We start from the raw sequence: 16,651 nt of genomic DNA, 5'->3' as shown, positions 1-16,651 counted from the left end.
TGGCAGTTATCAAAAACTGAGTGACCATGCAAGAAGAAGACTAGCTAGAAAAGTCACTCGTGACAACTCTGAAGGTGTTATAGGCTTCTGCAGATGTGATTGCACAAACTGTGCAGAATTAAACTTTTTTCTGTTGCATTAACAGACACAGCTTCATGGTGGAGTGGAACAGAAGGATTTTTAGCCCATTGGACTGCTGCTGCTTATCCTCAGATATGAAGCACATGAACATCCTCCGAGGCCGGTGATTCCATAATTTTTTCCAGGGGTTGTATGTATATATATATATATATATATATATATATATACCGGCCTCGGAGGATGTCATTTGTTTAATTTTGTAGAAAAAAGCAGATCACAGACATGTCACAAAACTAAAGTCATTTCAAATGGCAACTTTCTGGCTTTAGAAACACTATAAGAAATCAGGAAAAAAATTGTGGCAGTCAGTAACTGTTACTTTTTAGACCAAGCAGAGAGAAAAAAAAAATGGAATCACTCAATTCTGAGGAAAAAATTATGGAATCATCAAAAACAAAAGAACGCTCCAACACATCACTAGTATTTTGTTGCACCACCTCTGGCTTTTATAACAGCTTGCAGTCTCTGAGGCATGGACTCAATCTGGCTCCAACTTTCTCTGATTGCTGTTGCCAGATCAGCTTTGCAGGTTGGAGCCTTGTCATGGACCATTTTCTTCAACTTCCACCAAAGATTTTCAATTGGATTAAGATCCGGACTATTTGCAGGCCATGACATTGACCCTATGTGTCTTTTTGCAAGGAATGTTTTCACAGTTTTTGCTCTATGGCAAGATGCATTATCATCTTGAAAAATGATTTCATCATCCCCAAGCATCCTTTCAATTGATGGGATAAGAAAAGTGACCAAAATATCAATGTAAACTTGTGCATTTAGTGATGATGTAATGACAGCCATCTCCCCAGTGCCTTTACCTGACATGCAGCCCCATATCATCAATGACTGTGGAAATTTACATGTTCTCTTCAGGCAGTCATCTTTATAAATCTCATTGGAACGGCACCAACAAAAAGTTCCAGCATCATCACCTTGCCCAATGCAGATTCGAGATTCATCACTGAATATGACTTTCATCCAGTCATCCCACAGTCCACGATTGCTTTTCCTTAGCCCATTGTAACCTTGTTTTTTTCTGTTTAGGTGTTAATGATGGCTTTCGTTTAGCTTTTTCTGTATGTAAATCCCATTTCCTTTAGGCGGTTTCTTACAGTTCGGTCACAGACGTTGACTCCAGTTTCCTCCCATTCGTTCCTCATTTGTTTTGTTGTGCATTTTCGATTTTTGAGACATATTGCTTTAAGTTTTCTGTCTTGACGCTTTGATGTCTTCCTTGGTCTACCAGTATGTTTGCCTTTAACAACCTTCCCATGTTGTTTGTATTTGGTCCAGAGTTTAGACACAGCTGACTGTGAACAACCAACATCTTTTGCAACACTGCATGATGATTTACCCTCTTTTAAGAGTTTGATAATCCTCTCATTTGTTTCAATTGACATCTCTCGTGTTGGAGCCATGATTCATGTCAGTCCACTTGGTGCAACAGCTCTCCAAGGTGTGATCACTCCTTTTTAGATGCAGACTAACGAGCAGATCTGATTTGATGCAGGTGTTAGTTTTGGGGATGAAAATTTACAAGGTGATTCCATAATTTATTCCTCAGAATTGAGTGATTCCATATTTTTTTTCCCTCTGCTTGGTCTAAAAGTAACCGTTGCTGACTGCCACAATTATTTTTTCTGATTTCTTGTAGTGTTTCTTAAAGCCAGAAAGTTGCCATTTGAAATGACTTTAGTTTTGTGTCATGTCTGTGATCTGCTTTTTTTCTACAAAATTAAACAACTGAATGAACATCCTCCGAGGCCGGTGATTCCAGAATTATTGCCAGGGGTTGTATATAGGTATTCCAACTCCTGTTGGACAACAATTCAAAGTCCTGTCTCACAGAGCCACTTGCTCTGACTGTTCGAATTAACATTTTAAAATTTTAAATATGTAATTTTGCTTCTGTTCACTGCTGCAATGGAGCTGAAATCATACAGTCATGATGTAACAGAAGTGTAGACTTTCAGCTTTAATTCAACAAAAATACTGCATTTTTGTATGGACAAACTAACATAAGGATTATTGTTAATATTTGGATGAAAGTCCTTTTGATTCAATGACTTCCTGAAGTCTGGAGCTCATGGACATCACCAGATATCGAGTTTCCTGCTTTGAGATGTTTTGCCAGACCTCTGCTTCAGTCACTGCTTGTTTGTGGGTCTTTTCTGCCCTAATAGGTGTATCTTCAGTAAGTGAAATGTATGTTCTGTTAGTCAGCAGACACATCATCAGTAAACACCAGTCACTCCATTCAGCTGGCAGCCACATGTGCCCATGCTGTAACACTGCCTCAGCCACGTTTGACAGATGATATGGTACACTTCAGATCATGAGCTGTTTCTTTCCTTGGCCAAACTATTCACTCTGGTACAGAATAATCTTGGATTCATCTGTCCAAAGATCTTGTTTCAGAACTGGGCAGGCTTTTTTTTAAGATGGTTTCTGCTACAGTCTATTCTGGAGATCCTGTCCTTAAATGCTACCAGTGGTTTGATGATGTCATAAACTGTATTTCAATTCATGAAGGGCATCTCTTAATTCTAGACTGACAGTGATACACAACCTCCTCCAGTGTTCTCACTCCACTAGATGTTGTGAAGGGGTTTTCCTCACTAGGAAACTACTTGTGTCATCATGCCTTTTAGTTGTGTTTACAGGCCTTTTGGTGTTGATTAATTATTTTTAAGACTGTCCCAAATTGCTTATTTGGCTGTTCATAACGTTCCTGCCATCTGTCTAATAGTTTTATTCAGTTGTTATTGCTTGCATCCCGATGCCCTTTTTGGGTACCACATAGAAATTCAACACTTGGAATCAAGGCCAGGCCTTTTATCTGCTTCATTTGCTGCAGTATAACTAAGAAACAGGCCACATAAGTGGCTTTGAAATTGTATGTCAGTCAATTGTCCAATTATTTATAGCTTCTGAAATGGAGGGACTATAATTAGTGCGATTCCAAAATAGTTGATGCCACATTGTTTGCTTGAATTAAAGCTGAAAGTCAAGCTACAAGCACATGCAGATTACTCTGTTTAAACTTCACTGTGAAGGTGTATCGAGAAAATTACAAAATTTTGCCAAACAAAACGTGCCCAAATGTATGATCCTAAATTGTTTAAGATATTCTTGGAATATTTGATCTAGAAGAACATCAACATGAGCAAACACCAATGCAGTTTTTAAATAATCACTATTACTTGTACATACTATCCTTGATGTATAGTAAGAGGGTGCTGAAGACATTTTCACATTACTGCATATGAACATACTCTATCCAGCATTTTACATTCCAGTAACTAACAAACTGTGTCTTGAGCAGGAATACAGCAAAGTAAACATGACGTACCTTGAAGCAGGATGGGTGGCAGCTGATCCCGAGATGATCGATGGTGATCTTGGCATCATTGCCCACCGGCTCTCCACAGTATGTGCACAGGGATGTCAGGGAGCTGTTTGGGAGAGACAGCGATTGAGATAAGTTTAGTTTCTGACTCAGTAACAAGTCTCATGTCGCTACGACTGTTTTGTAATAACCTGTGACCCACTCTGTCCTGTGTGAGAGGTTTTAACAAGTCAAAGTAGTCCTTTGATATGTTTGCTTAGTCACCAAATTAACAGGCTTGGTGGAATCTCTGGCTTACTGTGTGTTGTATATCTGGTTATGTGACATCAGGAAGAAAAAAAATAGTAGGAGAACAGTCTGGTTAGAGTCACTTTTAAATACTTTTGTGTAATTACCTGGAGTAGTATGAGGGGCTGCTGTAAGAGTAACTAGAAGAGCTTGATCTCAAATAATCAGATCCCACTGTGGAAACAAGAACAGCAATTAGTCATGAAAACAACCATTTTATCAGCGGTTGGTTGTTTTTTTTCCCTTTCTTTCTTAACCAACATTCTGAATGGTAACGTGTTTGTATTGTTTCTGCAGTTATGGTGGTTTTCTAGAACTTACCAGACTCCTGGATTTGGCATACATCAGTATTTATACTAGACATTGTTACATTAAATAGCTGTATTAAAGAAAATTAAAACCAGATATGACATTAACCATGGTCACTGCTAAGGGCTAGCGTTGGCGTTAATGGTTAGCTTGAATGTTAATGTGACTGCGGTTGCTGTCAGTGTTTACCATCAGTGTGTTTTCTTTAACACTTCCCATCAATAGGCAAACAAGCCATGCTGACATAACAATTACAGCCCGACTGAACCGTTGGTTGATAATGTTGGCTGATATGAGCCTTTCATAAATATCGGTATCTATATTATATTATTTTTGCTGATAGGAAAACTTTTATTTTACAGAATAAACAATGCAGAAAACATTGGCTGTTGGAAATTCTCATTGCATAGTTTGTCCAGCGGAGAGAGGTCTGGCAACATTGTTTACAATGCTGTTAAGCGTGACTAGGACCCCCATCACCCCTTGGTCACATTAGCTACAAGAAACAAAAGCAAACTGACCATTTTTAGTCAGAATGGGTGCTGTACAGCCAAGAGGACAGTGACTGCTATACTGAGCTGAATGATGCAACATGGTGACTACCAATCCAAGTGGTGGCAGGACGACATGTACATTGATTGGTTGATGGTTACAGTAAGTCCCTTCGGCTGCTCTTTTGTTTGCACTCAGGGTTGCTACAGCAAATCTGAGGTGGATCTGCATGTTGAATTGGCACAAGTTTTACGCAGGATGCCCTTCCTGAAGCAACTCCACATTACATGGAGAAATGTGGCAGGGGTGGGGTTTATACTGGCAACCTTCCGCATTGGTTGGTTGATGGTTATATTGATCATTATGGAAAATAAAGTTCATGTTTAAACTCTAAATCATTAAGCCACAATTACATTTTTTTTCATTAGGATTTGAAAATGAAATGTTTGGAATATTGCCATTTTATTGTACATATCTCTCCATATCTTGGTATTATAAATTTTTGTACTATCTAATATTGGTATCAGCCCCAAACAATCCGTATCAGTCGGGCTGTCATAACAATGTATGCTACAAATAGCAGCAGGCTCCGAAATGTGTATTTATACCTGTCAAAGCTCCCTCTTTGGTTATGCGTTGAAAGCTCTGAAGCATTGAGGTACTTCACATACACAACAGGCCTGGAGTCAAGGCAGATGAAGACGAGTTTCAGAAATAAGACAGATTGAAGTTAATATACACATTTAAAAAACAGTTTAAAAATGCTGAGGTTTGTAAAAGTTGCTCACTTTTTGGACTCAGGTTCTGGTTTTGGAACATACTGGTCGTCCTCTGTCATTCTCACCGAATGGGTTTCAAAGCTGGAGAAAGAAACCAATGACAGAAGTATGCTGGATTACACATAAGTACTCCACATCTGCCAAATGTATCTCTGGAGATAATCGTTTTCTGCCATTGCTTGTTAATGGTGCACTGTTTAACAGGCTGCCATTTGACAAAGGGACATCCCTAATACACATCATTAATCTGACATCTGGAGACTGATAATTAGAGGGAAGGAAACGAGGGCAAATTGAGCGATAGTGGAAGAGAAGTTCTTGTCATTTAACTTCAATGGTAGAGTTAAGACTTAAGTCCATCTACCCAAAAACATTGAAGTTAACAGTAACTTTGGATTCAGATTGGAATGTGAAGATGGTACAGCAGTGTTCCCACAGGGTTTGGCCTCCGAAGTCTCACATTCTAACTATGTCGTCTGTCAGAACCACAGAGGTGATGATCTGCTGGTGGGGGGGCATGCTACACTGACCAATATAGTCAAAACACATCCAATGATTACATTTATTCCACTAATATAACACTACAGCAGCACATCCTTGTTTATGTTTAAAAGTCCAATCCCCTTCTAAACAATACTCCTGAGAAAAGTAAGAAACTCACTGAACCAAATGGTTAAAAAAAAATACACTCTGAGAAAGTATTGTACATTATTTTCTGATGTTAACAAGATCATAAACTTACTGATCCATAACAGGCTCTGCTCATGGTATGTCTCGCTGGAAAGATTTTAACAAAGTGGGGGGGGGGGAGAGAGAGAGAGAGAGAGTTTTTTACTGTAGGCTGTAGCAATCAATAAACTGGACTGGATCCAATAAAAAAAAGAACGCTGCAGGTTTTTATAAGTGCATGATGCTGATGTCTTTGTGACTCACAGCTCCAGAAGGTCTACATTTATTGGGCAGGTGTGTGTGGTTTGTTTCTACAGTATCGTGTCACTGCTTCATTCTCCTCCCAGGCATTTAAATTTAAATGTTACTCATGGCTCCCAGCCCTTCCGTAATTCTTAACAAGTAGAAATGATGAGGTGAGAATCGAACAAGGAAAAAATAAATTCCTACAGTGCACAATCCACTGTATCGCTACCTGCCATTGCAGTAAATTGAATTGGATATTTGGACCAGTTGTAAAGTCTTGATGTTTAGTGTCAAATTCTCCCGAACATACAAAACCATTTCCCATCTGCATTACGTGACTATGAATTGAATAACTGTAGTTATTTATGTTCTGTTAAGTTGATCACTTCTGTGAAAATATCTTGGTGGTATTTTCAAAAAGCTGTTTTACAGGAACTCCATCTTGGAGCGAATCATATTTCCAGCATGTGTGAGAGATACAGTACATCCAGAAAGTATTCACAGCACTTCATTTTTTCCACACTTTATGTTACAGCCTTATTCCAAATGGAGTAAATTCAGTTTTTCCCCTCAATATTTTACTCACAACACCCCATAATGGTAACATGATTTTTTTTTTTTTGCAAATGTATTAAAAATAAAAAACTAAGAAAAATCTCATGCACATAAATATTCACACCCTTTACGCTGTACTCTGGTAGAAATTACAGCCTCATGTCTTCTTGAATTTGATGCCACAAGCTTGGTGCACCTATCTTTGGGCAGTTTGCTCATTCCTCTTTGCAACACCTCTCAAGCTCCATCAGGTTGGATGGGGAGCGTCGGTGCACAGCCACTTTCAGATCTCTCCAGAGATGTTCAATCAGATTCAGGTCTGGGCTCTGGTTGGGCCACTTAAGGACATTCACAGAGTTGTGCTGAAGCCACTCCTTTGATATCTTGGCTGTGTGTTTAGAGTCATTGTCCTGCAGAAAGATGAACCATCACCCCAGTCTGATGTCAGGAGCTCTTTGGAGCAAGTTTTCATCCAGGATGTTTCTGTACATCGCTTCATTCATCTTTCTCTCAATCCTGACTAGTCTCTCAGTTCCTGCCACTGAAAAACATCCCCACAGCATGATGCTGCCACTGCCATGCTTCACTGTAGGGATGGTGCCTGGTTTCCTCCAAAAATGACACCTGATATTCACACCAGAGAATTCAATCTTTATCTCATCAGGCCAGAGAATTTTGTTTCTCATGGTCTGAGAGTCCTTCAGGTGCCTTTTTGCAAATTCCAGCTGGGCTGCCATGTACTTTTTACTAAGGAGTGACTTCTGTCTGGCCACTCTATCATACAGGCCTGATTGGTGGATTGTTGCAGAAATGGTTGTCCTTCTGGAAGGTTCTCCTCTTTCCACAGAGGAATGCTGGAGCTCTGACAGAGTGACCATCGAGTTCTTGGTCACCTCTTGACTAAGGCCCTTCCACCCCCGATCACTGAGTTTAGATGGGCGGCCAGCTTTAGGAAGAGTCCTGGTGGATACAAATGTCTTCCATTTACAGATGATGGAGGCCACTGTGCTCATTGCGACCTTCAAAGCAACAGAAATGTGTCTCTACCCTTCCCCAGATTTGTGCCTCAAGACAATCCTGGCTCGGAGGTTTACAGACAATTCCTTTGACTTCATGCTTGGTTTGTGCTGTAACATGCACTGTCAAGTGTGGGACCTTATATGTAGACAGGTGTGTGTCTTTCCAAATCATGTCCAGTCAACTGAATTTACCCCAGGTGGACTGCAATTAAGCTGTAGAAACATCTCAAGGATCATCAGTGGAAAAAGGATGCACCTGAGCTCAATTCTGAACTTAGGTACTTGTGATTTCTTAGTTTTTTGTTGTTGCTGTTGTTTAAATAAATTTGCAAAAATCTCAAAAGCTTTTTCACATTGTCATTATGGAGAACTGATTGTAGAATTTTGAGGGAAAAAATGAATTTAATCCATTTTGGAATAAGGGTGTAACATAACAAAATGTGGCAAAAGCAAATAACTGGAGAGACAACTTTTCAAGGACACCCAATATCAAAGGTCATGCGACAGACATAAATGTGATGTGACTTTATATGAGCGTTTAATCGTCACAAAAAAATGTGTCTTTAACCAGTTCCTTAAAATAGCCATTGTATCCTCTATATGTAAACACTGGGCCAAAATTTTGATGTGCACCTATGTCCTTGACTTTAAACTGATTTTTTTCCCCCTTTTTTCACAATCAATTCAGTTTATCCTTGGTTAAATCTCAAACATTCAAATGACAGTCATCCAAATCTGACTAAATCTTTGTTCATACACAGGACCAAAAACAATACCTTCACAAGTGCTAGGGCTACATACTGTACATACAGTGGTAATCACATTACACCACTCAACTGAGAGTCCAGAGCCTTGATCACTACACTTCAGAATCACCAGTTGAGAGGAGGATGTCCACATGTTGCTCCACTTTTCAGGTGTTTTGTTGCACATGCAGTAAGTATGGTTAGTTCCTAGACTAATGTTCTATCTAACGAACAATTAGTCACGGCCTTCATAAAATACAAAGAGACGTCATTTCATCAAGGTCAGGCAGGAATGTCTGGTCATTTTCAGGAAAAATTATTAAAAACATGGGATCCCTGAGTAGCAACTGGGACCCAAAATCTCGTCTTTAGTAAAAGAAGCATTCACCATGTAAATAAACTGATGGCAAAATTAAAAGCATGAGTTGTGAATATGTGGCACAACGCCCACAGACATATATACATGGGGAATTAACATGTACTACACTACTACGTACTTTACCTTTCACTCCTATTTTTGAGTTCATTCTTCAATCGTTCAGTTAGTCAGTATGTGCTTTGTTGAATTTGTCCTCACCTGATCGTTGTGATTGTTGTTACTGTTTGCGTCTCCACAGGGCTACGAAACAGAGGACATTCTAGCATCATGTTTAAAGTCACAGTCCAGAAGAGAAAGCGATAACATTTTTAAAATATACATATCAAACTGAGAAGGAGCCGATTATTCTCAGCCGGAGCCGTGAGCGTGAGCAGGTTACAAGCTGCGTTTTCTTTTGCTTTCAATTAAACTGTGACAGAGACTGAATTCAATGGTCCAACAATGACAACCTGCTAAAAACAAATTAAAGTGCTTGAACATGCATTTAACAGCCTCGTGGTGATACCTGTCCTCCTGTTCATCCTCCTCCTCCTCCTCTGTTGCCGTAGTAACCGTATAGACAGTGGGTGATGTCCATTTGTCCCACGGGGAGTCAGTCTCCTTGGACCTTGAGCACAATATGGAGACAGGCTGACAAATTCACACTCTGTGCATTGCTGGCTAGAAAGGGACATGTTTACTGCACTCGCAAGGGAAAGTGGGAACAAATGTATATCTGACCTATTTTCATGAGCATCGGCACACAATGTCTTCTAGCTCAATGAGCAGAGGTTCACGCCATAAAAGCCTACTTACTTCAGCGCAGTGAAAGGGATACGCAGATACGCACCCAAGGCTTTTAATAAATAAATAAAAAATATAGATGACTTACTTTCTCTCAAACTTGACCACTGTCTCTTGATCTACGGTATGACCTTTGGGTTCAGGCTCTTGGCTGAAAGGAACATACAGCGAAAGGCTTTTAGCAGATAATGGATATGGAAAGGTGGATAAAGATGAATGAAAAGGCATTCGCTATACAGAGTCGTTGAGAGTGTGTTATCACCTTTCTTCTGTGTTGGTTACCCATGTGTGCGACCACAAGCGGGGACTGCTCAGTCCAGAGAGCCAAAACAGAGAGAAAAAAGTTACAACCTGGCCTTCAAAACAGATTTTCTTTTTTCCCTATCGGTTTGTTCTGATTAGACCTGTATGGTGGCCATGAGAGGCCGTAACTCTCCCAAATCAAAACAACATTAGCAGATGCATGAAAAAAAAAACGGAGTGGCTATACGCCCAACTGTTGGGTCAATAAAGTAAATTTGCGAGCATATACGCCCAACCACAATACCGACCAATGAGACGCGCTTGTAAGCTCACTTCCGGTTTCAACGCGGGAGGGGAAAAAAGGCGGATATTTTCTCACTGGCTGGGTTCGCAGGCCCGCGGAGGAGCTATGATCTAAAGTGGTTCTGTTTGGCTCATCACACCCAGGGAACAGTGTCAAACTTACACCATCTACAGCCAACCAAGCAGCATTTTGTTCAAAACTGTTTCGTCGTCGTTAACAGGCTTCCATTCAAAATGCTTATGAAGTTTGTCTGTTTTCATCCATTGCGGTGTTTCGCAGTAATTAAGACGGCGCCATTAAATGTGTCAAACATACGCAGCAATAGAGCCTTAAAAAGTGGTGTAAAAACGTAGTATAGATGCACAAAACATGTCCAAATACACAATCACGGTTGGCGAATAAGAAAGACATTATATTATTTGCCCAACGGTTGTGCATGTAACGTTCAATGTATGACTTATCTGCCCAACGGTTGGGCGAATAAGGTAGGACATTATATTTATCTGCCCAACGGTTGGGCGTATAGCCTTTGCCAAAAAAAAAAACACCTGCCTCCATTCTTCAACAGGTAGTCACATCAAAAAAAGATTATGCAAACTGAGAAAACTATTGCAAATGCAGACTGCTTAAATAAACTAATTATTTTGTTAACATCTCTGCTGCAATTCACACACAGAGAGACAGATATGCTGCAAAGCTCCACAACGAATGACTAAACACCAAAGAGCTTTCTGACCAGAGAACTTTTGCTGACATCTACTATTCAGTGCATTGCAAATAAATGATAAAACGGAAGTACTGCTCTGTATTGGTTGTTCCTGGTTTTCATTTCCATTCCTTGAACTGGCTTAAAGTCTAACTGATTGACTGAGCGAGTCAGACTGCAGTAACTTGGGCAGTTTGTCGAATTACATTCAATAGGCCCGAGTTCGTTTCCTCTTCGTCTCTCACTCAAACAGACAAAGCAGCGTTATGCGGCAGGTTGATTTTTCATACCTTTGGCTTTCCAGTACTGACAGAGACGTCTTTGGCAGAGGATTCTAACATGCTCACGTAACAATTACTCTTTAATGTAAATGTTTTTCTTTTTCTTTACTACTGTACGACTCTTGTTGCTGCAACAAGTGATTTTCCCCACTGTGGGATCAATAAAGTTTATCTTATCACACTATCAAACACACAAATAAAGAAACAGGTTGGAGTGCGTTATCGTCGCAAAATGCGAGTGTCCTCGGCTTAATCACAAACATAATTGCAGGGTAGTTGCAGCTCAGCCTTACTTGATTGACGGACTGGGATCTGTTGCTTCCACAAACGTACGTGACACACTGAATGAAATTAAATGCACAAATCAGCTGTATGCAGTCGCAATGATCACATTGTAAAAGTAACATAAAAATAACAGTTACAGACTACGGTTTCTCAAAAAGTGGAATTTGCATCGTTGCTCTCGTACCTGGTGATGGAAGTATCTGAAAGAGGCTCGAGCACATTGGAGGAGCTGCAATAGAGAAAAGTGGCTCATAATCACGAGCTGCTGCATTATGCATGCAGAGACGCTATCTGGCTGGCTGGGAAACAGTTGCAGCACCAAACCAATATGATTACCTGTTCGCGGATGTGGTCTGTATCGGATATGGATCAAACGGATCAGTCGAGCTGAAAAACAATTTCACACTGATTTCACTCTCAATTGTCAGCACGGCCCATCTTGTGTCAGAGGAATTCTGATCATATTGACTCATAATGGAAAGACTTAATGCAGCTGGAATGGTAAATGGAAACACAGAGGGACCCGCAGATGCACTCAACAATCAACATCAGGGCTGGATGTGTTGACAAATGGAGAGACAATTGGACTGCCGTGCGGCAAAAATCAATGTGTTTCAGTGTTTGTTTCGCTGATAATGAACTGTACCGATGAAAAATGACCATTATTTACCGCATTTTCAGATATTTTCACGTTTTCAGCAGACAGCCTACAAATTGATTGTAAATCACAAGTGAATTATTTATTTATTTACTTATTGAGCAGTGCCATCCCAGATGTACATATCCAACTTAGAGGCATCCACACATTTAGACCAATTAATGTAAACATAAATGTGTATCATATCAATCAATCAATCAATTTTTTTTATATAGCACCAAATCACAACAAACAGTTGCCCCAAGGCGCTTTATATTGTAAGGCAAGGCCATACAATAATTATGTAAAACCCCAACGGTCAAAACGACCCCCTGTGAGCAAGCACTTGGCTACAGTGGGAAGGAAAAACTCCCTTTTAACAGGAAGAAACCTCCAGCAGAACCAGGCCCAGGGAGGGGCAGTCCTCTGAATATGCATACAATGTACATAATCAATATCTCCAAGTACATGGATTGATGATATACTTCTTTTTTTAGTTTTTAATGGAAATTATATTTCACTAAAAACATTAAAGGCAGAGAGTAAAAGTGTGTGAGAAAAACTACAAAACATCTCAACAGCTACACCATTTATTTCTCACTAATATCTTCCTTATATACCATATTTGACAATACACGGGCCTTGCATAGGTGTTACAATCAACAAAATAATAGAGGTTTAAAGCTACAGTATGTAGGATTCACTGCCATCTAATGGTGAGGTTGCAGATGGCATTGTAACCTCACTGGTCACGAATCTGTTTCCCTTCATGTTTTCTCTCCTTTCCAGAGGAGGATTTATACTCTTGTGATGAGCAATATATATGATCCTCTATTTCACAAAAATGAAGGCTCTTGTTAGCCTGCACTAGCCAAGGACGGAGTAAGTATGTCCCTTTTGGGCTACTGTATAAACATGGTGGTGCACCATGGTGACCTCCATGAAGGAGCCTGCTCCCATGTAGATACGAAGGACTCATTCTAAGGTAACGAAAATTAAATATAGAACGCAGTGCTAAAGTACACTGTCGTATGAGCATAAAAATAGAAAACGCAAAATGCCGTTTCCCTTGGCCAACTTGTGCAGTAGCGCCAGTATACTGCCCTGGTGGACAAAACCCAACAAAAATGTGACCTTTTAGGCCAAGGTCAGCTAACTTCAATGTTGTGCAAGCTCATTATCCTGAGATTACACCCTGTAAAAGTAACACTGCGACAACAGAGAGAATGAATGAATGTGTAGAAAGAATGTGAATGTTCTTTCGGCTGCTCCTGTTTTGTTCTGGGTCGCCACAGCGGATACAACCAGATCTGCATTGGCATTTGGCACAAGTTTTCCGTCGGATGCGCTTCCTGACACGACTCCAGTTTGACCGGGAGAAACACACACACACAGCTGCTGGTGTAACAAAGAGGTTTTCCCACCAGGTCCCGCACTGCGGGTTTTGAGTTAGCCGCTCATATTCACCTGGACTGTGTGACTGTTCTGGTGGTCACGTACGAGCTCTGGGGACTCTCGCTGTCTTCTGTGCGGTACGGCGGTGAACTAGAACAGTAAGGAGGGTGGAACAGAGGCACGGGTGAATGGCATGAAGGGGGAGAGAAGAACGGACAACCCCCCCCCCACCATCATCTACACATGCAGTATTTACAATATGGGTCCATTAGAAAAGCTCTAAAGCCACTGAACTGTTAAAGAAGCATGTGAGCACAATGGGGTCAAGACAGTGTGTGTGTGTGTTCCTACTTATCGGTAATGATCACACTTTTGGTGGTTATAGTGGTGACTGTCTCTGTGGTGCTATTCCTGGCCAGTCAGACACACAGCAGAGTTATGTGTGAACAGAATGCATGTCTGAGTAGGAACAGTTCTGTGTAGCTGGATAATTGTTAAAGAGCAGCTCCTTCTACCTTTGTGTTTCCATCACTGTTTCTCCCGTCTGCTTCTCCTCCTCTCGCACCCCGCCGAGGCTGGCAGAGACAAAAAAAAAAAAGAAAGGAGCAACACTAATCAGTACAGAACATTCTCTCCTGCTTCCAGTTGTGCACAGATAAGACAGAGAGATTTCTATTTGAAAAAGCAGTGCTCCGCCACTTCAGGAATGTGCGGCTTTGTTTTGGTCCAACGTGGAACAGGGGTTCAAACAAACCAGTACTGATTCTACAGATCAGACTTGAGCAGGGTGGCATTTGTTCAGAATCAAACGCATGGGGGAATTGGTGCTGATGTCTACACAGTACGTCGTGCACGCATATCAAGACTGTGCCAAGAGTGTGCAGCGCCATTCCAACCTCAGCAGGTGATTTTACTGATTTCACTCCTCCGCACAAAAGAGCGGTAATCAGTGAAGTCCCCTGCTGTGGTCACTGTCGGATTGAAAACACGCAGTGTTGGGCCTCTGTGGTACGTGACTGGCTGCGCTGAGAGTCCGGCCCATAAGTATTTGGACAGTTGCGCTATTTTTGTACATGCTGCCTGGGTACACCACCACAATGTGTCTGAATTTCAACAATCATGATGTGCAGCTTTAACTCAATGGGTTTAACAAAAATATCACTTTAAATGTTTAGGAATTACAGCCGCTTTTATACACGGTCCATCAGTTTTCAGAGGCCATGAGTAACTGGACAAACTCAATATGAGGATTATTACGGCCGCCAACGACGTAATAAAATCATCAGCGTTTATTTATTTGTCTGTCTTTTAGCAGGATTATGTCAAAACTGTGGCACGGATTTTGACAAAATTATCAACACGGATAGATATTAGGGCATGGATGGATGGATGAGATTTATTGTCATTGTCATTACACGAGTGCAACAACAACGAGATTACGTCCACACTCCAGTTACCACAAAGATACAGCAATTAATCCACAATTATTACTTGTTTACCATAATAATGGCACACATCAGAATTAAAGACAACACATATACATTTTACACTTATGTGCACTAAACTTTGAAACAGTCCATTTTCCGAATTGAGGCGATGTGAGTGGGGGGGGCAGCAACATGTAGTTGCACCGCCGTCAGCTTGGGGCGGAGTCCCCCCGAAGCCGGCGGCAGCAGAAGACTCCACTGAATTTTGGAGGTGATCCTGATCCGGATTCTGGATCAAGATTTCCCTTTATATAGGCTTTGAAGGATTACGTCAAAACTACTTCACGGATTCTCACCAAATTTGCACCACAGGTAGTTATTAGGGCATATAAGACTCCACTGAATTTTGGAGGTGTTCCAGATCCAGATTGTCAGACGCCAGAAATCTTTGATTGTTCTTGTTATTCATATAAATCTGCACCTTTGTAACCAGTTTTCTTCAGACCCGTCAGGAACATTTCCAAATCACTGAGTATGTCTTGGACTTCATTTACAACAGTCAATACAAAATACAAACAGTATGGTACTGTGTGGTAAACCTGTCTGGAGTAGGCAGTTCTCAAAAAACTGAGTGACCGTGCAAAAATGAGACAAGTGAGGGAAGCCACCAAGACACTCATGACAACTCTAAAGGAGTTATAGCTTCTGAGGCTGTGATTGGAGAAACTGTGCGTAGTGCAATTTTTGTGTCTTGCCTGACCAGTTATTCAACTTCACGGTGGGCTGAAACAGAAGAATTTTCTTTAAAAGAAGATGTGACATTTTGGCTACAACAGACAGAAGTTGCACTGTGCAGTTTCTATGCACTATGCAAGCAACTCTGTAAGCTCACAACTACTTCAGAGTTGTTATAAGTAGCGGCTTCCCTCACTGGAACTAAATTGTAATGGACTAGCATCCTGTCCACGGGACATTTTAGACTTTTAGACCTCAGGGCCTGGTTGGTCTGACACACTCTGTATTATAACACAGAACGTAAGAGACCTTTTTTAAACCAGGAAAAACCTGACTGCTTTGTAGAAGAAGTGAAATAGAAGAAGCTAACACAAATAATGCAACATCAAATCAAGGTTCACATCTCATGTGCCTTCCGGAAACTGCAAATGAAATATTGCATCTTCTTTTTGAGAAAATCCTTTTCTGTTCCAATCCACAATGAATCTGTGTGACTGTTGATGCAACAGGAAAAAAAAACAAAAAAAAAACTTTTACTCTGCACAGTTTCTGCATTCACATCCTCAGAAACCTACAACTTCTTCAGAGTTGTCAAGGGTGTTGGTGGTGGCTTCCCTCACTAGTCTCCTTCTTGAACAGTCACTCATATTTTGAGAAATTACTACTCCAGATAGATTTACCACACAGTAACACACAGCTGCTTGTATTTCTTAATGATTGACAGGCTGTAAAAGTGATCATTTGTCTGTCAGTAATGGACTATGTATAAAAATAGCCATAATTCCTAAACAGTTAATATTTTTGATAAACCCCTTGAAATAAAGCAGAAAGCCTACACATCATGAACATCTTGAATGTTTCATGTCAGTTCCACACCAGTAGAGTA

At 40.6% G+C, this 16,651-nt stretch overlaps 1 protein-coding gene across 5 annotated transcripts in view; it reads right to left on the bottom strand.

Moving 5' to 3' along the window:
• znf185 (zinc finger protein 185 with LIM domain) overlaps window positions 1-16,651 on the bottom strand; it is a 29,596-nt gene that overhangs the window by 668 nt on the left and 12,277 nt on the right. For all 5 annotated transcript variants that reach the window (XM_034181340.1, XM_034181339.1, XM_034181342.1 and 2 more), the window contains 15 exons: window positions 14,119-14,178; window positions 13,955-14,014; window positions 13,676-13,753; window positions 11,908-11,958; window positions 11,756-11,800; window positions 11,580-11,627; window positions 10,015-10,059; window positions 9,841-9,903; window positions 9,475-9,576; window positions 9,168-9,209; window positions 6,098-6,132; window positions 5,365-5,436; window positions 5,185-5,256; window positions 3,883-3,949; window positions 3,491-3,593 (listed from right to left, as the gene is read on the bottom strand). In XM_034181340.1, the coding sequence (XP_034037231.1) occupies window positions 5,417-5,436; window positions 6,098-6,132; window positions 9,168-9,209; window positions 9,475-9,576; window positions 9,841-9,903; window positions 10,015-10,059; window positions 11,580-11,627; window positions 11,756-11,800; window positions 11,908-11,958; window positions 13,676-13,753; window positions 13,955-14,014; window positions 14,119-14,178 (649 nt within the window). In that variant the 3' untranslated portion in view covers window positions 3,491-3,593; window positions 3,883-3,949; window positions 5,185-5,256; window positions 5,365-5,416. The remainder of the gene's footprint in view (window positions 1-3,490; window positions 3,594-3,882; window positions 3,950-5,184; window positions 5,257-5,364; window positions 5,437-6,097; window positions 6,133-9,167; window positions 9,210-9,474; window positions 9,577-9,840; window positions 9,904-10,014; window positions 10,060-11,579; window positions 11,628-11,755; window positions 11,801-11,907; window positions 11,959-13,675; window positions 13,754-13,954; window positions 14,015-14,118; window positions 14,179-16,651) is intronic.

This window comes from Thalassophryne amazonica, chromosome 11, assembly GCF_902500255.1.
Source record: "Thalassophryne amazonica chromosome 11, fThaAma1.1, whole genome shotgun sequence".
Taxonomy (NCBI): Eukaryota; Metazoa; Chordata; class Actinopteri; order Batrachoidiformes; family Batrachoididae; genus Thalassophryne; species Thalassophryne amazonica.
Note: the sequence above shows the minus strand (reverse complement) of the source record. Positions and strands in the feature narration are given on the sequence as shown.